The sequence below is a fragment of the Orcinus orca genome, chromosome 8, assembly GCF_937001465.1.
Source record: "Orcinus orca chromosome 8, mOrcOrc1.1, whole genome shotgun sequence".
NCBI classification, from domain to species: Eukaryota; Metazoa; Chordata; class Mammalia; order Artiodactyla; family Delphinidae; genus Orcinus; species Orcinus orca.
In genome coordinates this window covers 2,517,134-2,538,590 of record NC_064566.1, presented here as the reverse complement: position 1 = coordinate 2,538,590, position 21,457 = coordinate 2,517,134, and the positions used below count along the sequence as shown (strand labels likewise).

Here is a 21,457-nt window from a genome sequence, read left to right as displayed (position 1 = left end):
ACTGAATTTCTGGTGCCCACTGAAGCCGTCCCGTCCCTGCCTCCCAATCACTGTGGTCTGCCCACGTGACACTCCAGGGCATGCTTTCGACATCTTTCCCAGTAGATGTGGAGATCTGAGTCTGGTGAGGGGCAGAGTGTGGCTGTGCAGTGTGAGAACGACCTGCCCTTTCTAGAAAGGAAGCGTGCGGTGTGGACTTACATCTTGATTTTGCATATTCTATTCAACTCAGCCTCTCACCCAGAGAACCTGGCTGGGTCACTGCCTGGCCTGCCTTCTCACGATCGAAACAACACCCACATCCAGGTAGGAGAGCGCCAAGAACTGGAGGAACACCCCCAGGCCTCTGTCCCTCCTGGGATAGCTCTCCCTGAAGATAGCAGTGAAGCCAAGCCCATCGCCGTGGGCAGCGCATCTCTGGTGTGGACCATCCTTTCCCCCCACCACCTACGCCAACCTCACCATGCACAAAGGTGGAGCTCCGGGCTCCCCAGTGCTTGCCCGGAGAGGGGGCACCGGGTTTCATCCACATGCAGAGGAGGTGAGGGAGGGCAGATAAACCTACCCTATGGCACGGGGCGCCCTGCCTCACTGTGTTAGCTGAGCACGCGGAACAAAACAGGTCAAAGCGCAGCCCAGCTCCAAGACGCTAACACGCGAACAAAACTTGGCAAACTGAGGGGCAGATCCAAGGTTCAAACCCAGAGCTGTCCCAGGAAATCTGGCTGAGGAACCTCACACAAGGCAAGAAGACAATCATCGCCCTTAGTTTTCAAACAAGGACAACAAAGCACAGAGAGGGAAATTGCCTGGCCGTGGTCACACAGCTGTTGAATAGGGAAGCCAGGGTCTGAGCTCACAGCCACCACCCTCCAGCCTCCTTAAAATGAATTCACACAGTGACTGGGAGGAAACGGCGGGGCCCACCGTACTCAGCGCCATCCCGGTGGGAGTTCACTGCTCTGGCCTTGGTACTCAAACCACTTGTGTGGCTGGTGACAGTACAAACACCTGGGACCCCCTTTGACCCATGAGCTCCACGGGCAGGGGTGGGGCACCAGCATTGGAAAATCACGGCTCTTAAGTCGGCCCAGGTGGGCCCCAAGCTCCGGTCCCCTCCTGGCTGCGCAGGAGGCCGCCTGTCTTTGCTCAACCAGTTGTAGACTGAGCAGGGGAGGCATTGCCCTGCACCTGCCCTCCCTGCCCAGGGAGCGGGGCCCCCAGCACACTCCAGTCCTCGGTTCCTCCAGGTGTGAAGCAAGCCTAGCACCGCCATCTTTGTGGCTTCTCCGCTCTCTTGTGGGGGGCAGGCGGCCAGACTGGAATTTCTTCCTTTGGCAAACGGAATGGATTCTCACACCCAGCACAAGAGTGGCCCCAACAGAGGGCCAACGGTGGGGAAAGTGTGGAGCCCTCCCCTGAATCCCGTGATCGGTACCCAAAGCTCTGAGGCAGGACCCAAGCATCTGACCCAAAGTTCCCCGGGCATCGCCTCTACACACCAGAAATCGAGCCCTTGTCTATGTCCAGGCCCCACTGGGAGACAAACCACAAAGAAGTCTGAACAGGGAAAGTTTAAAACAGGCACATCTACTTCGTCGTGCTTCGCAGGTAATCACGCTTTTTACAGACTGAAGGTTTCTGGTGACCCTGCATCCAGCAAGTCTACCGGTGCCACTTTTCCAATAGCATTTGCTCACTTTGCGTCTCTGTGTCACATCCTGGCATTTCTGGCAGTACTTCAAACTTTTCTTTCTGTTTGTTAATGGTGATCTGTGATCAGTGACCTGTGATGTTACCATGGTCACCGTTTTGGCATTTTTTAGCAATAAAGCTTTTTAAAATCAAGGTGTATACACTGTCTTTTAAGACAATGCTATTTCATACTTAAAAGAGTACAGAATCGTGTAAACCTAACTTTTCTCCGCACTGGGAAGCCAAAACACTTGTGTGATTCGCTTTATTGTGATAATCGCTTTATTGGGGAGGTCTGGAACCAAACCTGCAATACGTCCCAGATACACCTGAATAAAGAATTATTAACTCGACTAGGGCATAACGTCTAAAGAGAGCTGTCAAGAATACCTGTGGGGACTTCCCTGGTGGCGCAGTCATTAAGAATCCACCTGCCAATGCAGGGGACATGGGTTTGAGCCCTGGTCCGGGAAGATCCCACGTGTCACGGAGCAACTAAGCCCGTGCGCCACAACTACTGAGCCTGCACTCTAGAGCCCACAAGCCACCACTACTGAAGCCTGCGCGCCTAGAACCCGTGCTCCGCAACAAGAGAAGCCACTGCGGTGAGAAGCCCGTGCACTGCAATGAAGAGTAGCCCCCACTCGCCGCAACTAGAGAAAGCCCGCGCGCAGCAATGAAGACCCAACACAGCCAAAGATAAATAAGTAAATTGAAAAAAAAAAAAACCCAGAATACCTACGGGTCAAGGAGTGTGCCCAAGGTAAGAAAACACGTGAAGGGTGTCCCATCCCCGAGGCTGGGGTTCAGGTCTCCTTGGGGAAGGCTTGGGTGAGGCCCCCGGATGGTGTGGCCAAGTTCTCTGGGTTGCCTGAGCCAAGTCTGTACAAGAGCCAGAACCAGAAGATGCCCCTACTCATGCTGCATCCCTTAGCACCCTCTACAGACAAAGGTAACGAGGTGCACGTGCGAAGGAGAGAAGTCTGAAGGGCGCAGCTCACTACCGCAGAGCAGGTGATGCAGGGCTGCACCTGGGGCTGAGAGGCCGTCAATTGATAACTGCCACCGCTTACGTGTCCACTTCTACTTTATTTAGCAAGAGTAAGGGCAGGACTGACCACGGGGGCTGGAAGACATCCCGTTCAGTGTCGGACTCCTGCTGTCTGGGCAGCGGGCGGCTCAGACCCCAGAGAAGAAACAGCGTCATCTGCGAGCCAGCCAGGTCATCCTCCCACCCTGGGGACACCGCATGGAGAAAGCTGGTCACTTCTGCTGGCGAGAAGGCAGTCGGGGTAAGCCCCCGGAATTCCACTCAGGACAAGTGCCGGGCTGTTTCCATCTTACAGGTGAGGACGCAGAGGCTCCTGGAGTGCGGCGCAGAGATCCCGCTGCCCCAGCGGACCTGACTCGAGCTCACCTCCCTGCCCCGCTGGGGGCTCCTCCCGGGGCGGCCCTTTAGAAGATTCCGGGCAGCAGGCGGTAAGGCACGGCGGCCGTGTAGCGCTCCCAGTCGCGGCCGTACTTGTTAGCACAGCGGTGCTCGTCCCGCAGGCAGCGGTGGGTCAGCAGGATGGCCATGTAGATGATGTAGAAGTAGGGCAGGAGGTGGCCGCCGCCGCAGGCCAGGCAGTACGCCAGGCTGCCCATCAGGTCGCCGGTGTAGTTGAAGTGGCGGGCCACGCCCCAGAAGCCGGACACCAGCAGCTTGCTGTGGTGCTTCTGCTCATCGGCCGACGTGAAGGAGCACTCGATGACCCTGGGCTTCCTGCCCCAGATCAGGCAGCGCCCGTCCGTGCGGCGGAAAAGGTCCTTCTGATGGTTGGCCATCCGGAAGATGTAGTAGCCCAGCAGGCCCAGCAGCAGGACGCCCAGGGAGTAGCGGGTGGGCAGCTGCACGGGGTGGTACACCAGGTACAGACCCTGCAGGGCGAGCGGGAGGGGTCAGTGGGCTGAGCGGGACCGCGGGCTCGGGAGCACGGCCTGGGCTCAAACCCCTGCTGCGCACCTGACCGGCTGCCCCCGTGCCCTGCCTCGGTTTCCTCTCCTGTAAATAGAAGCGCCTGCCCCGGAGGGTTGCTGTGGGATCAGACAGGTAACTGTGCAAATCTGCACGTCCACCTACCTACCCACCTAGCTGCCTTCCTATCTATCTGTCTGTCTACACATACATACATACACGTGTATCATATATAGTATACATATTATATAACAATATTACAAGTATTATTTGAATATAATATTGTGATGGTTAATTTAATGTGTCACATTGGCTAGGCCACAGGACCCAGACACTTGGTCAAACGTTAGTTGTTACGAAGGTATCTTTTTTTTTTTTTTTTTTTTTGCGGTACGCGGGCCTCTCACCGCTGTGGCCCCTCCCACTGCGGAGCACAGGCTCCGGACGCGCAGGCTCAGTGGCCATGGCTCACGGGCCCAGCTGCTCGGCAGCATGTGGGATCCTCCCGGACCGGGGCACGAACCCGCATCCCCTGCATCGGCAGGCGGACTCCCAACCACTGCGCCACCAGGAAAGCCCCACGAAGTTATGTTTTAGATGGGATTAATGTTTCCAATTAGACTGAATGAAGCAGACCACCCTCTGCAATGTAGGTGGGCCTCGTCTGATCGGTGGAAGGCCCCAAGAATGAAAGAATCCCTGGAATAAGAGCGAATTCCACCAGCGGACGGCCTGCAGACCCAGCTGCAATACCAACTCTTCCCTGGACCTCCAGCCTGCTGGCTGCCCTGAAGATTTTGGACTTGAATGCCAGAGTCACATAATCAAATAAACACACATACGTGTGTGCGTGTGTGCGTGTGTGATCTACTGCTAATGCTTTGTGTGCTTGGAAAATGGTGTCCACAAAATCAGGGAACCAGTGAGCCTGCGACCAGCCAAGCAGAGAAATGAGTCCAGAGGCTCCGTCCAGAGGACCCAGCGTGGGGACCAGAGTCCAGAACTTGTGGCCCCCAGCCCAGGGCTCTCTCCCCTCAAGCCTGCTCACTCTGCTGTGATTTCCCTGCTCTCCCAGGGATCCTGTTTCACGCTGCTGCACCGGGTAGTCAGCCAGGTACCATGGGCCCCGTTATCACCACCTGCAGGACTGGCTGCAACCACTCACCACCTGCCTGCGCACATCCGGGCCAGCCGACAAGGTCTGTTAGCATTGGTCCTCTCCACTCCTGCACGTCCTGTTTAAGGCAGGCCACCGCTAACCACTCAAGTGCCCTAGAACCTGCTCTTTCCCCACCGCCACACCTCTTCATACCTGCTCACAGAACGGGCAGGTGGGCATCTGGCCAGGCCTCTGAAGCAGCCACCCTACACAGGAGCCCGCGTGCCAAGCAGAGGAAAGCAGGGCTGTTCTCTGTGAGCTGGGAGGGGTGCGGGGGGGTTCATGATGAGGCCTCGCCCCTATTCCCCAACAGCCTCAGAACACGGCGGGTGCAGGAACGAGGATGCCCAGCCCTAACAGAGGTGATGTCCGCCCTGCTTTTTCAGAGATGCTCAGGGACGAGTTCAAGGCCCCCTCCCCCGGCTGGCAGCCCTACAGAGGTGCAAACCCAGATCCCTCAGGCTCCCCGGTCAAGGTTTCTACCCTCGACTCTGCAGCGTGTGCTGAGGCTCTCCTGGGGACCCGGCCTGATTCATTACTCGTGGGAACTTCTCCCGGAGCCTGTGCCCCCCAACCCCCAGCATCCTCTTCTCGCCTGGAACACTCCCCTCCTGTAGGCCTCCCACCCGGTGCTGGCCTCTGATCCTCCAGCCTCCAATTGGGCAAGGCTTCCTGCCACCCCCACGTCCTGTGTCCCAGCCACGCTGAACTGTCTTGTGCCTTAAATGTCCCCCTCTGCCCTCCCCCCCACCCTGATATATTCCCCACTCCACCTTTCTGGAATGTTCTTACCCTCACACCCATCATTCTGCTCTCAGCCTGGCTGTGACCCCCACCTGCTGGCTGGGGGCTCCTCCTTGGCCCTCTCTCAGGGGTCAGCACCCCACTTCCTGTCCAGCTCCCCCTCCCCGCACTGGACTGCCTGTGTCAGGGACTTTCCCTCCCAGCTGTGAGCTCCGAGAGCGCAGGGCCCCCTGCATCTCCTCCACTCTTGCGTGTACATACTCAAAGCTTAAATGCAAATGACGGAAGGAAAGAAGGCCTCTCATCCTTTCAGCCTTGAGATTTGAACACACATGAATACTAATACCCACCTCCATCCACCCAGATCCCCCAAAGCATTTCTTTTGACCCAAAGTTTACTCCGTATCATCTTCTTCTCTCAGTCTATGGGCTGAGCTGTGTCCCCCAGATTCACATGTCGGAGTCCTGACACCCAGCATCCCAGAATGTGACCGTCTTTGGAGTTGCATGTCTTTCTTTCAAGAGGTGAGGAAGGTAAAATGCGGCCACTAGGGTGGGTCCTGATCCCACAGGACTGGTGTTCTTATAAGAGGAGGTCAGGACACAGACACACACAGAGGGACGATCCTGTGAGGACACAGGGGGGAGACGGCCGTCTACACGCCGAGGAGAGAGGCCTCAGGAGGACCAGCCCTGCCCACACCTGGGTCTCGGATTCCAGCCTCCAGACGGGGAGACAATGAACGCTGTTGTTTAAGCCGCCTGGTCCGTGGCATTTGTTACAGTGGCCTGTGCTGACTCGTACACTAAGCCTTCTCTTCTTCCTAAAACAGGGGAGCAGCCTCCCTTCTCCAGGTTCTGGCGCCACCCCACACCCCCCAAAACAACAGACACTTGGGTGACGACAAGGCTCGGCACGTGCTCAGCTGTGTCTGCTCCGAGGGCAGCGCTGAGGGTGCCCGGGGACCTTACAGCTCAGTGTGCTGCTGTGCTGGGCATGCGTCACAGGGGGCTCCCTGCCCCTGCTTCTCACCTGCAACGTGTAGAGGTACGGCAGCCAGACGCAGTCCCCCCAGCCCAGGTACCACCCGAAGTGGTCGTGGCAGATGTCAATGGTTTTCAGGTACCAGGTTTCGTTCCAAAAGAAGTCCAGCACATAGATGGCCTGCAACACAGGAGCGGCCGTGTACTGACCAGAGACACGTGGGAAGGGGGCCGATCCCCACGTAAAGGCGGCAGATTACGGTCTTTTGAAAACCATCTGGCTTTCAGGCTTCCCCAGCGCCCACCGGGTGTCAGAGCTCCCACCCCCCTGGGCCACAGAGAGGCTACCTGCAGGACGTTGACCAAGACCATGGAGTTGGTCACGTGGCCATAGAGCTCCTGCTGCTTGGCTGCGAAGGACAGGTTGATGAGGGTCCAGGCGACGATCCCGGGGCGTCCATTGAAGAAGAGCTTGAAGTCAAACCACTCCCCGATTCGGGGGTTAAACTCAACGCCCATCATGTAGTTGTAAAGGAAATTGCCTGTGAATTTGCTTTAAAATACAAAGAACAGATGCGTGTCGTGAACGAGCGCATCTCACAAGTGGCCTACGCGGCTGGCACGGACACAGGTGCCCAGCCCAGCCTGGGTACGGCAGGCCCAAGAGAGACGACCTGGGGGGAGACCTGCCGTGAACTGCGGGGATGCGGCAGGCAGAGGTCGCGTCAGCCTCCCTCCCTCCCCGCAGACTCAGAGCTTCGCTCCACGTTCACCTCTGGCCCTTGAGTTGCTCGCTCTGCTCCAGGGAAGGTGGGGCGATTGTATCTGTGCTTAAGCCTCCCTTGGGCCAGCACCCAGGGTCCTCCCTCCCCACTCCAGGCTCCCTGGAGGCACAGCACAGGTGAGCTGCCCAACTGGCTCGACTGGACAGAGATTTTATTCTGAAAGACTCACAGGGCATTCGGGTCTCCCGTGGGCAAGTGGAGTTGTAAGTGATGCCAAGGTAGATGTGAAAGAAAGCGTGCTGCTCAGAGCCAGGCGCCTGGCTCCAGGGCCCACACCCATCCCTTGCTGGGCAAGTTGAATGTTTCGTTACCTTGGTTACCTGACCCACAGCCCTCTCTAGGAGCGATCAGAGAATCAGCCATGATAACCCGTGTGGAGACCTTCATTAAGTATAACTTGCTGTACATACACAGGGATTTCTGTGCTAGTCAGAGAAACATATTTTCGTGTCCATTTCCCTCAGGTAGGGTAAGTAGAAAGAAGCCAAATGTACAAAGTCTACAATAGGGGATGTGATTATAAAGCAGAGAAAATGAGTTTCATGAGTCCTAGAAGACCAGCCTCACTATTTGATAAAAAAATCACACAGGCTCAAAGTACCACCAACCAAACACATTTCCTAAGAGTTTAGGTGTAACAGTTAAAGGAAACATACTTTATTTTCATTTGGACCCCCAAACTAAAATGTAAGCACCCCGAGAATAAGAATCTTGTTTACACCTAAAGCCCCACTGCCTACACCTGTCTACAGGAGGAACCCAACAAACATCTCTTGATGAATGGACGGATGGAAGGAGGTGGGGAGGGAGGGATGGGGGGAAGAGTGGATGGATGGATAAATGGGCTGGATGAATGGGTGCATGGGTGAATGGATGGATACAGGGAGACAGGAAGGGAGGGAGGGAGGGAGGGGTGGAGGAAGGGATGGGGGATGGATGGATGAATGGATGGGTGGATGGGTGCATGGGTAGGTGGATGGATGGATGAGTTGGATGGGTGGATGGATGGGCAGATGGGTGGATGGGTGGGTGGATGAATGGACGAAGAACTGGATAGATGGATAGATGAAGGAGAGATGGATGCATGGTTGATAACTATCCAACCCAGGGCCCCATGAGAATGGACACCCATCAGTAAGGCTCTCCCTGGGAAGTTCTTACATTAAAGCCACTGAGAAAACAGGACTCCTCACTAAGACTGTTTCAGGCCACATTGACGTTCCAGAAAAAGAGGTGATGGACTGTCTTTGCCACCCGACCAGAATACGCCTTTTCCACCCCCCCGCTCCCTGACAGCCCTACACGACACAGCTCGGCCACCAGAGATGGACTCGGCCGTCTTCAACTGCATCCTCCCTAAGGCAGGAGAAGCCACCCAGACATTTGGAAAGGATGCTTCCCAGAGTCCATCAGGTTCCCTTAAGCTCCTCCTTCAAGGATTCTCAGTCCTCAGGGCTCTGCAACCTCCCAGCCCAAGGTAACAGAAAAAGGCACCTGCTCTCCATCTTGGGCTCGACCGGCCGCTGAGGACGTACCAGTCTCGGGCATCGGTGGGGAAGAAGTAGCCCTTGATCATGGCGAAGGTGGAGACGGCGTAGCCCAGAATGTTGGCACACCAGAGCAGCGGGATCCAGTTGTCAAAGATGATGGTGGGAGAGAAGCAGGCGAGGAGGTAGGAATTAAGAAACCAGAGGAGATGCGTGATGAGCCAGGCTTGCAGGCCGTTGATCTCATACTTGTTGACGATTCCTGCGGAGGGAAGAGGGAAGATCGGAGGCGTTCCCCCAGCTGCAACAGCTCCTGGCTCCGGCCCTGCCGCCTTTCTGGGCCTCAGCTGCCGGGGTCCCCAGACCCCAGGCTTGATAGCCAGTCAGCTGCTGCTGCCATTCGGGCCCCTAGGGTCAAAATGCCCGCGGCACACCTCACGCTGTGAGCTGGGGACTAACCACTCCTGCTTGCCGAGTTCCTGGAAGGGTGAGAGGGTGCGGAATGTCTGGAACCAGCCAGAGGCTGAGTCACCAGCCTGCAGTTTGCCGGAGGCTGGGGCTGAGCTACAGCAGAAGCGGACGAGCGTCCCCTAGGGTACCTGGCGGGGGACCCAGCAGCCTCCCTGAGGGACCAGGTGCTCTCTGTGTGCTGGGGTGGGGTCTCAGTGACTGCGGGGAATGAATGGGCCAGGCAGCCCCAAGGACCCCTTAACAAAAGCCCCGTCCCACCAGGTGCCCCTGGGGGACTCGAAGCGTCGCCGCTGGGGAGAAGCTCCATGAGCCCGGCTACACAGCCAGTGTGGGGCAGGGCGCATTCCGTTCCGACTGAGAAGGTGACTTCCCACCTCGAATCTGGGGCGGTCCCGGGGTGTGGAAATTCCCAAGCAAAGTTTTTACTTTGTCCGGGGGCAGCCTTTGGGATGGCAGCTGCGCGGGGGCGGGGGTGGGGGGAGGCCCCGTGAGATGAAGGGAGGGCAGAGCTGCCACAGGTGGTGGGCAGCAGGGGCGGGGCCCAGCTCACCTGCAGGAGTCATGGCGCCCTCCTGAACGCCCCCCACGTAGCCCGGCAGAAACTTGTGGCAGAAGTCAGGAAGCAGCACGTACAGAAGCACCTGAGACACAGAGATTTTCCGCTGAATCCCCTGTGAGCTGGGGCTGCTGTGCTTCGACACAGCCTTGCTTTGTTAACCGAGATGATAAACGGGGAGGCGCCGAAGGAACGGGAGAGAGCCTACTCATAGCCAGTTATTTCTTCCAGGAGTCTATAGCGCCGGGAGCTCTGGCTGCAGGCTGACTGCGGGCTTTGAAGGGGGCCCTGAACAGGAGACTCATCACTACTCAGAGCGCCCAAGCCGCCTCCCCACGGGACTCGGCCACTCCCCTCGGGAGAACCCACTAGTTCACATTCTGGACGACTCACCCTTTTGAAAGTGTTCGCCGGAAGTGTTCAGTGCGCTCCCAAGCTCGTGCAGCCCTCCCCAATGTCTACATAGAGAACAGTTTCACCCCCTCCAAAGGGAACCCCACACCCACAAGCAGTCACTCCCCTCGGCCCCTGCCCACCAGCCCCTGACAACCACTAACCCACTCTCTGTCCCTATGCATTTGCCCATCCTGGACTTTTCACATAAACAGAATCAGACAGGATGTATCCCTTTGTTGCTAATTTCTTTCACTGAGCATCGTGTTCTGAAGGTCCGTCCACGCTGTAGCCTGTGTCAGACCTTCATTCCTTTTTACGGCAGAACACCATGCCACCACGTGGATGGATCACATTGTGTGTGTCCATAACTGTCGATGGACACGTGGGCTGTTTCTGCCTTTAGGCTACTGTGACTCTCGCTGCTCTGAATCACTTTTTACCCAAAGGGACCAAGAGACCTAAAATGAGAGGGAATCTGAAGCTCGAAAGCTGGGAATGTGGGGAGAAACAGCTAGTAGTGGTCAAAGTCTTCCTTTAGAACAGGAAACCCCAGGGCGGGGAGGGGGTGGCATCTCACAGCACCGTTTCCCTGGAAACCTCCTGGGTTCAGATAATAAACACCACCTGCTCACCAAGTTCATGGTGCAGACAGCCTTCTGATGAACTCCTCCTGGTTGGGAGGCCAGTGGGGTCACAGCAGAGCCAAGGCTGTCCTTGGACAGGTCTGTGCAACCACCTGCTGGGGACACAGCCTTGGCTTTGCTGAGACTGAGAGCGGCCCTTTAGGATAAGCTCCCCATTGTGCGTGGGGCTTCCCTGGTGGGCCATGCCCTCACGCTTTGCCACGGGGTCCTGCTTCCTGCTCGGCAGGTCCCCGCAGGGCTGGGCACAGCCCTGAACCTCGAGGAGGCTCCGCGGAAAGCGAGTCAGACACTGAAATGCCACCAGGTGCCCTTGATCTGAAGACAGAGCTAAGTCCCTCGGGCTGCAGGTGATTCCCTGCTGGGTCCCGGGAATGAGGACGCCAGTGTGAGCCAGGACTCCACCCCTGACAAGGGGTCAGGACTGTCCCGGCAGGAGGGGACGCTCTGCAGAGGCGGAGCCCCGCCCATGGTGGCCGGCGGCCGGGAGGGCTGACCTGGAACGTGACCCATGCCACGTAGATCTGGGCCGCTTTCATCGTCACAGGTGGCGTCTTGGCCCAGATGTCTGAGAGTCGAGCCTGCCCAGTGGCGATGTCCACCAAGGGGGCCGTCAGGGAGCAGCTGTACTGGTCGCAGGCCATGATGAAATAGTACACGATGAAGGGTGCAAACAGCAGCAGGAAGGTGACGCTTGCCAGGGAAAACCAGTCCACCTCCCTGTGGGGCGGACGGACGGTAGGAGGTCACGTGGCGCCCTCCCGACCCTCCGACCCGATGCACGGGATGCTCTGCTCCACGTGCAAACCCGCCAGCGCTTCCCAAGAGAAGGCTGTCAGCTCGCAGCGCAAAGGCCCCCACTGCCTGGGGAAGGCTCCCCACCTGCATGCTCCACTGTAAGCAGTCTGAAGGCCGACAGACCCGTGGGCACCCCCAGAAAGCCCAGGGCCCAGGGCACGAAAGGCAGAAGGCCTTTCACAACCCAGGTGGCCAGAGGCTTCCCGTTCTGGGCCATGGGGGACATTCACCAAGTCCCCAGCACTCTATGGCTCGACAACCATGACCCCCATGCGCTGCACAGTGAGGGCGGTACAAGGGCACCAGCTGTCCTTGGAATCAGTTTTTAGTTTCTTCTTCTTGTAATTCCTCACTCTCTAAAAGGGGAAACTGCTACTAATGATAGTCTTGCTGATAAAAAGAATTTTTTAAATAGGTTCATGAAATCCCAAAGGCTGGCAAACTCTCACTGAGATTCCACTTTACTTTCTAGCTGGGAAGATGGGTGAGAGCCTTACCAGGCACGGCCCCACTGCCCATGGGTCGCGGCCTTGCTGATGCTGCCAGGACTCTTGGTTTTGGGGTCGTTGGACTGTGACTTTGCAGCCATTGGGCCCTGAGGGAAGGAGACACTGCGTTCAGATCGTCCCGTGACAAACGGACACTGCACCTCCCTGCCACTGTTCACAGGCCCCACAGGGCTGGCCTCCTTCATTCACCTATTCTTTATCTTGTCCTAGATGGGAGATTCCAGGCAGGGAAGAGATCAGTGCATCTTAGACTCACTCCTGGAACCCGCAATAACCTCCCACATGGCCCTACTTCTGCTCTTGCCTGTCTCCATTCATTTTCCAACGACAGCAGAACATCCTTCTTACTACGTGAACCCAGACACCTGTGGCTCAGAACCCTCCCACAATGTGCTCCTTCCTCCCCTCTTCCCCACTCTCCCTTCATACCCTCTGCTCCAGGCACAAGGAGGTCTCTACCAATCCTTTTTTTTAAAATTTTATTTATTTATCTGTTATAAGCAGGTTCTTATTAGTTATCTACTTTATACATATTAGTGTATACATGTGAATCCCAATCTCCCAGTTCATCACACCACCACCACTACCCCCACCTCCCCTGCCACTTTCCCCCCTTAGTGTTTGTACGTTTGTTCTCTACATCTGTGCCTCTATTGCTGCCTTGCAAACCGGTTCATCTGTACCATTTTTCTAGATTTCCCTACCAATCCTTAAATGTGGTTTATCTTGTTCATGACACCTGCTACTTCTCAGCTTAGAACACGCTCTACAGGTCTCCTCATTCAGGTCTCCTATAAAATGTCCCCTCCTCAGTATACGACTTTTTATTTTTCCTGGAGTTAATGGTTGCCTCACTTTTTCCATTTTCTAAGGTTCCCATGCATCTATCACTAACTTTTTTTTCTGAATGCTCTAACAGCGCTATCATACATATTAATAATTTTTCTACATACTCCCAACACAATTTATCATTTCCATTCCTCTCTCCCACCCATAGCCACTCATCTTGTACCAACATACAAGCCAACCAGTGGTCATAATATGGGGGAAGCAGTGACGTCTCCACGTCTAGAACAAGTTCACAATTGTCAAGGTTCCAAATATCAGGCATTAAAAAAAAGATGATCTTAAAAGCTTTCAGAAAAAATCCAGGATTAAGAGTCACACCAGCAGCAGGCTGGATTCTAGAAAACAAGGGTGGAAAACTCAAAATTCTGACGGAAACTTATTTCAACCTACAGTTCTATTCCCAGGTTAACTATTATTCAGAGAAGACACAGGATCCAAGAAAGCTGCTAAAGAAATGCCCAGTGAAAGGACAAGAGGAAGTCCCAAGAGAACAGCTGTGCAGTGGACCAGACAGTAACTGGTCCACACCGGCACAAGACGAATGGCTACAGGGGTGAGGGAGGAATGGAAATGACACATTTTGTTGTGTTCGAGTGTGTAGAACAATCATTGATATGTATGACGGCTCTGTTAAAACATGCAGAAAAAAAATTAGTGATAGATACACAGAAACCTGAGTGTATGGAAAAAGGGAGGCGACCATTGACTCCAGAAAGATTAAAAAGCCATACAAAGGGGGAAAAACACCCAAACCATAATGATAGTACATTAGTTAGCTTAACAGTAAATAATAATAACTTTGCCAGAACCATGTAAACTCTGATGACTGACTGACTACTAGATGTATAGAAGGAAGCGTGTAAAGCTGGGAGCGCTGAAAGGAAATGGTTTAGAGAGAAGCAGGTGAAAACCACACGAAAGTAGCTAAGGGAATGAAAAGTATTCGCTTCTGGGAAGTGAGGCTATGAGACGAGTCACGGAACTGTTCACTTTATATATAAGCCTCTTAACACTGATTTTATTCTAAATGGGAACATGAATTACTTTAATACAACTGTGTATTCATTTACAATTTTTCAGTAATGAAAACTGCAGCCACATCACTTAATTTACACAGGTTAGTTTGTGGAGCATCTGCGATGTACAAGGCAGGCTGAAGAGTTCTTTATAGGCAGGGACCACTCATCTTTACAGCCCCAAAACACAGAATACCGAGCCTGGTACATAGCAGCTACTCTGATCTAACGTGCTGGAAAGTTGCAAAAGGGCCAGAAATGTACAGGCTGAGAACTAAATGTGGAAAGCCGAAAGGAAGAAGCGTATCTTCTAGGGATTAAAACAAGCCCAAATAATTATTCTGAGCTTATAATAGCGTTCATTCACCCCTCTGTCATAAGCACTGAATTTTTAATAAAGGTGTAAGTAACATCCTTGGCAGGAGATGGCTGAAAATAGGGCACAGGGTGGCATTCTGGATGTAATTTATTGTTTTGCTAAGAGTCAGACGAGAATTGATACCAGGAGCTGAGGGACCAGCTGCCTCTACTTCTCCAAAGCTGAAAAGTCCCTGCCTTTGCCCAGGAGCAGCAGTGCTGAGATGGGCTTACCTCCAACCTCTTACCAAGCGGTTTCATGGCAGAACGCAGATTTTCCTTCTTGAACTGCCCCCTTTCAAGTCGCTAGATTCCCACGCTCCACAAGGCCTGCTTGATCCTTTTCAACCCGCTGAACAAAGTCCTGCAGGGGACACGAAGAGACTCAGGGGAACAAAGGGAGATAAGGACCCAGATGGTATTTTCTCGAGGCCCGCCGCTGGGACCAACTGAAAGGCGCAAGCTCAGCGCCTAGGGGTTCTAAAGCACAAGAGGCCCCCGCGGGTGGGGATCCCCCAGGAGAAGGCAATCTTATCGCGCAGCTTCTCCGCCTGGCACCCACACCGCCTGCCGAAGAGTAAGCACTGATCAACAACGGGCAGAGCTGGATGGAGGGCTTCAGGGAGGAGTTGTCTTGCAGATGAGCCTTGACACGGCAGACACAGAGCTGGTGAACAGCAACGAGCCAAAGCTGGCTTCTTTGCAGACTCACGCCAGGCAGCTCACGTGCCTCTGAACCGTTTCTACAAGCCATTTGTGCCACTGACCCGGATCAAGCCCCGCTAGAGCCTGCACGTTCCCACCGCACGTTCTAGGAGCCAGTGAGATCTCAGGAATATGGGGCACCACTGACAGTAATCTGGGCTCGGAGGCTGGTTCTCAGCAGACGCACTGGACCTGGGACCTTCCTGAGTGTCTTGGGGCATCAAAGCCCCCCCCCCACACACACAAACACACACGAGGTTCTGCGCTTGTTGTTAAAGCTGGATAAAGGAGGTTTCGTGTCCACACCCGGGAAGGAGCCAGGGAAATGCCTGGGGGCACCCTGGTCAGCTCCCTGGGCCGGATTTTGAGTTCCACAGGCCAAAGATAAAGGGATGTTTCTCCTGAGGGTTTGGGATGATGTAGTGTGAGTGCCTGACAGTAAGCGTCCATTTCAAAAGCCATCCACCTTGAATAAACACATAGCCACCAGCAGAACCACCAGATAAGGACCGAGGCGTCCCCCAACCCACGAAGGGCCCTCACTCAGGAAGTCCGGGGTAACCTAGCGACTGACAGCTTGAGTAACCGCGCTGCTCCCTTCCCACACCCTAATTCCTGTTCCTATGCTTTAAATTCACCAATAAAGAGTGACCCCGTGAAGCCTAGACACCCCGCCCTCACGCCCTCATAAAGGCAGAGCCCAGCCCCACACCCGCACCCTCTTTCTACCCACAAGCTGGCTGCGTGTACCCACAGGACCCGTGAGCAACAAATCTCGTTCCTCAACGTTCCATGACGGTTTTTGCTGAAGGCGTCCTGCAATCATGGTGAGAACCTCAAGGGCCAGTCTGGCCACGACATGGCCCCGGCGGGGGAGACGTCTGTGGGCTCCTCACAGCAAAGCAGTCCAGGTGAGTGCCTCCAATGTTCTATAGCTGAGAACATCACCATCGACAGCCCGGGGTGCACACAACAGAAGGCTTAAGCCCCGTGGCAGTTCTTTCGGTATCTTGAGGGTTTGGTATTTGGAGACGCATGGCAGGGATGGGATGGCATGGTGAACCCCCAGGAGGCCCAGATGTCACCCTCAAGGCTGCAAGTTCTCCGCTAAGCTTCGTTTCCTCATCCGCAAAGTAACTTACTCTGTCGGGTAAATGAGGTCACGGGGCCAAGTGCTCAGAGCCCCACCCAAGCCCCATCAGAGTCCGCCCCAGAGTCGGCTACTGCCGACACCGCCACCAGCACCACCCAGGCCTCAGGAAGGCTCAGTGGGGCTCACACAGGGCATCGGGGTGACGTTTGGCCTGTCAGAGGTCTAAGGGGGATGCACCTGCAAGGCCCGACCCCAGAGGGTTCTGTTACCCACTGCACAGCTCATCACTCCTCAACGTAGTGGTTTAAAACAACAATCTATCAGGACTTCCCTGGCAGTCCAGCGGTTAGGACTCCATGCTTTCACGGCTAAGGGCACAGGTTCAATCCCCAGTCGGGGAACTAAGATCCCACAAGCTGAGGGGTGCGGTCAAAACAAAACAAACAAACAGTCTTTCGTCCTTTGTTCCCGTGGGTTGGGAATCTGGGGAGGCTGGCTAAGTAGCTATGGCCTGGGGTGTCCCGGAGCGGCGGCTCATCACCGTGCTCGCTCGGTGTGGGCTAGCTTGGGCTTCCTCCCAGCATGGCGGACTCAAGGCAGTGGGAGGAGGTGCCCGAGCTGCCTTTTCTGCCCCGCGTCAGCCCAGCACATTCATCTGGCTACACTGAGTCACAAGCCCACCAGCTTTCAAGGGGAGGGGAAGCAGGCTCTGACTCCTGATGGGGAAGCCGCAGGGTATTAAAAGAACGTGAGATCCTGGATACAACCTATCATAGGTGACGACTATTTATTGAGCATCTACCAAGCTCCAAGCACCCATCAGCTCATAGAATTCCCACCCCAATCCTGGAGAGTTGCCATCATTAGGCCCATTTTACAGATGAGGGGGTTGAGGCGAGGAAAGCGGAACAAGTTGTTAGCACAGACCTACAGGGACAGAGCTGGGTCTGCGTGCACGCCACCCTCTGTGACACACTTGGGAGACTGTGGAGTAAAATTCAGAGTAGTGATGACAAGAGCCAACCTTTCTGAGTCCTGCATCAGGTACTATCCTAACATACATACAGAAACATTTAGTTGGAATGTTATCGGAACAGCAGGGGTTCTGTTTTGGAAATTTGTTAGTCCAAGGAGTGGTAGACACTGAAAAATACAGACATGCCCCAACTTGGACTTAAAGGAATGACATAATTCAGAACCGGTGAGAGTTGGGCAGCTGCTCTCCTGGTGGGAGAACAATTTCAGAGGCCAGGTAGACCTTCAGGTTGACCCAGCATTTACTTGTACGAATTTATCCTGGGACACATACAGATGGCTGTGTAAACCCACAGGTGAGAGAAACACTGACACACCGGTGCAGGGGAATACTCAGCAACTGTTAAAAAGAATGAGCTTAACGTGGCAGAAAGTTCCCTGGTATGTTACAGCACAAGGGCAAGCCACAAGACGGTCTATCACTAAAAAACTATTCAAAAAGCCGTATACCCAAACCCTCAGTAGTGTGGGACATCCACGTGGGCTTTCCCCCCCCCGCCCCGTCTTTTCCTAGTTTGTCTAGTGGACACTTGTATAATAAAATAATTTAACAACGATGAAATGAGTTGTTGGTACAGCTCTTGGAGTTCTTAGGGCACAATTCTGGGAACATCTGTGGCTCTCTCCGGGGTCAGAGAGGTCATCTGCTCTCAAGGCATAGGGGAGTGATTTCGGGGGTCATTCTTGGGTTTACCTGCAGCTTTTTTGCATCCCCCCCCACCAGCCCTCTGCCGATGGTCACTCCCTCAACTGGCGCATGCAATTCACAAGCCCCAATTGACAAATGCAGAGGCTGCTCTTGGCACTGGACAGCTCTGGCCTGGCTTCTCTGGGGAGGGTTGAGGTCCTGGCTGGGGCATGGCAACCCGCTCCTGGGGCGCTTCTGAGGCCTCCAGAAATACATGTGAGCCCTGGAAGGAAATTCCAGAAACGATGACCTCTGATTCGAAAGGGTAAACTGCAGCTTTGACTGCAGGTACAGGGTTTCTGTTTTTTGAAAGTTGCAAAATATACACTCACTGTAACACCATCGCTGCAACAGAAGTTTGAAAGTCAGACAACAAATCCCCTCAATCCAGCCCCTGGAGTCACTGAATTTTGCTGTGTATTCTCCGGATTGTCTCACGAGCTACTTGTCACACGATACACACCCACTCTCCCTCCTTTTTCTCCCCCAAAATTCGTTTACCTCTAAACTCTTTTGTAAGTTTGTTTCTTCACTTTCTCTGATCTTAGAAAGCAGCTTTCTACTAGGTAGATCTTCTACATAAATAGGTAGATCTGCTGCATAAATCTGCAACTTTTTTTTTTAGCAGCAGTAGTTACGTAAAAGGATTTTGTGGGAAGTTTTCCAAGAATTAATTGTGCATGGTTGTTTCTGGGTTTCTGCCTGGCAAACCGTCCTGGTTTTTGAGTGGCGAGTGTCCTGCAGGTGGGGTAACTGCATCCTCCTCAGACCTGTTCCTGCCGCCTTCCTGGGGACCTTCAAGGTGCCTGGGGCTGCTCAACCACCACCTGGCCTCTGCAAACCCCAAGCTTCTCAGCTTCTCATCCCCACCCCCACCCCCCTACTAAATGCAGGCATTGCCGACGGGGCTCTTCCCCCCAAACCAAAGTCATGTAGCTGGTATCTCTGGGTTTGAACCCCGGCTCTGCCGCTAAGTACATGACTCTACACGTCACTTCACCTCTCGGGAGCCTCAGTCTCCTCATCTGTAAGATGGGGGCGATGCCAAGTACACAGGTTGTTCTGAGAATTAAGGTCAAAGCACCCAGCCCAGTGCCGGACACTCAGGAAACACCCAGTAAATAACAGGTCTCACACACCACTTTTGATAAACACGATTCCTCATTTCCAACTTTCCTGTCTCCTTTCTTTACCTTTTGTCGGGAATATCACCAGAGCAATCCCTACCCTTAAAAACCTTTTTCATAAAATTATAAAATGTCCAGGAAAGAGGCAATACATCATTATTTAAGTTAGTCGGGAAAGCTGGAAAAGAAAAGAGGGAGCGTTTGGTCTTTTGTGAGCACTCCCTGCCCTGCCCGCCGTGCATCGACCCCCCCTCACCCCCCCCCCATTAATCTATTCCTAGTAAAGCAATTCAGAGTCTCCTGCTACCTGCTCCCACCTTCTCGGTGAGCAAAGACAAATTATCCGCGTTTCCTCAACAGAAAACTGCATCCGCTCACGCGGGGCACCCGAGGAAGGAACCGGCCCACCCGCCGCAGGAAGCACCCACCTGGCTCCGCCCCGGCTCCTCCGGGATCTCCCGACCACCGGGGGACGGAGCATCTCCGAAAGGCCGTCTTCGGGTGGCCAACCTGCGCCCCTAGATCTCCGGCCTCTGCTCACCTGCACGCACGCACCCCTGCCCACCTGAGCACGCATCTCCTCCTCGCCAGAGCACTAGCCCCCCTCCACGCTCCTGCGCGCACCCATCCCACCCCTGACCTGCGCACGCCCCCGGACCTGCTCGCCCCCCCGCTCCCCTGCGCGCGTCTCACACTTGCGCAGCTGGCCCGCTTACCTGAGCGCCAGTCTCCGCGTCCGGCTCCGCACCCGCTCCTACTCGCGCGCTCCAGGCCGGTCGTCCCAAGATGTGGCGTAATGGCAGGTGACCAATCGGAAACGGGCCCTGTGAGGCCCGGCGCCCTCGCGCCCCGCGATTGGCCGCGGCGCCTCGCCCCACCCCCTGGGCTGACTCCGGGCCACCGCGCGCTCCATTCGGCAGCCGCTGGGAGCGAGATTGACAGCTGAGGGCCAGTCCCGCGCACAGCCTCCCTAAGGGCCGGGGAGCCCCGCCCAGGCTGGGAGGGTGGGGAGGGGGGTTCGTCCCCACCGGTGGTGGTGGGCAAGCGGCTTAGATCCCCAGCCTCAGTTTCCTCTTCTGCCAATGGGGCTTCAAAGGCGCGCAGCCCACGCTGAGCCTGTGGTGTACAGATTGCCGGGTCCACAACAACCCACAAAACAGACCAAAATCCCTGCTCTTGGGACGCACGCGCGGTAGTGGTGGTGCGTAATCAATAAACAATCGGGCAGGCATATAGGGTGTCAGATGGTGGAAAGTGGTGCGGAGAAGATCAAAACAGGGTGTGTGGGTAGCAGCTTTATTCAGGGGTGTCGGGGAGAGCCCGCCGCTAGGAGGCCACCACAGGCCTTCCCCAGGAAGGGACCGGGAGGTGGAGTTTAGGGTGCGCTCACAGTGTGCAGGGCTGGGTGGAGAGAGAAGCTGAGTGGGGATGCGAGCAGCAGCTTAGGTCAACCACGTGGGGAAGCCCCCTAATAAGACAGCCCCTCAGAGTTGTCCCCTGGGCAGTGATAAGAGAAATGTTCACAGGTCAGGGTGTGAGGGAGTCATTCCGGCTTGTACGTGGTTCGCCCTGAACTCCAGGCTCACCAAAACAGCCTGTTCGTGGCCCATTAAACGTGCGGTGTACATCTGCTTTAACCATTAAAGAAAAGAATGCGTTTAAAAATCAAAAGGGAGTGACTATGGTTCAGGCATTTGAAATGGATCTGGGTGGCCTTTGTGGACATGGTTTCAGGCCTGTTCCTACATCACTGAGAACTTGAATTTTCTGGACTGTGTCAGCCTCAAGGACACCACCAGCTGTTCTCAGAACAATAGCTGCTGGCTGCCCGCTGTAACCTTGAAAGGCTCGAGGTCTCCTCTTGTAACTATGCAACCATGTTGGACCCCAACCAACCCTTGCTTAACAAGCGCTCTTACTTCTTGCCAACTGCAATTTCAATTCTTAACAAACAACTTTTCTCATTTTGGGGGGTTTTGCCTTTAGAAGCTTCTCCCATTTTGTAGTTTTAATCGCTTCTCTTTTTTTTTTTTTGCGGTACGCGGGCCTCTCACTGTTGTGGCCTCTCCTGCTGCGGAGCACAGGCTCCGGATGCGCAGGCCCAGTGGCCATGGCTCACGGGCCCAGCCGCTCCGCGGCATGTGGGATCTTCCCAGACCGGGGCACGAACCTGCGTCCCCTGCATCGGCAGGCGGACTCTCAACCACTGCACCACCAGGGAAGCCCTTAATCGCTTCTTGAATCAGCGTCTCCTGGGCTCTAATCCTCAGTTTGCCTCAAATAAAACTCTTCTATTCCTCTTATAGGTTGGTTTATTGATTATTTCTGTGGACAGCAGGAATGGCCAAGCCTCCTTCATATACCCCTGCCCTAGCAAGGGCATGACCTTGGGTTGGGCAGCTATG

The 21,457-nt window shown here is 54.8% G+C and overlaps 1 protein-coding gene across 3 annotated transcripts; it reads right to left on the bottom strand.

Moving 5' to 3' along the window:
* Nucleotides 1–2,387: 2,387 nt before the first annotated feature.
* Nucleotides 2,388–19,860, bottom strand: DHCR7 (7-dehydrocholesterol reductase). 3 transcript variants are annotated; one of them, XM_004278056.4, is made up of 9 exons: nt 19,769–19,860; nt 14,639–14,768; nt 12,171–12,268; nt 11,373–11,595; nt 9,833–9,923; nt 8,860–9,073; nt 6,888–7,092; nt 6,589–6,720; nt 2,388–3,615 (listed from the first exon to the last, which is right to left on the bottom strand). In XM_004278056.4, the coding sequence occupies exons 2-9, from the start codon at nt 14,663–14,665 to the stop codon at nt 3,151–3,153; spliced, it is 1,455 nt and encodes a 484-aa protein (XP_004278104.1). In that variant the 5' UTR covers nt 14,666–14,768; nt 19,769–19,860; the 3' UTR covers nt 2,388–3,150. The 3 variants fall into 3 exon arrangements, with proteins under 3 accessions (XP_004278104.1, XP_033258399.1, XP_033258398.1); XM_033402508.2 differs by lacking the exon at nt 19,769–19,860 and adding an exon at nt 19,481–19,649 and having other exon boundaries at nt 14,653–14,768; XM_033402507.2 differs by lacking the exon at nt 19,769–19,860 and adding an exon at nt 19,481–19,647.
* Between the last annotated feature and the right edge of the window lie 1,597 nt (nt 19,861–21,457).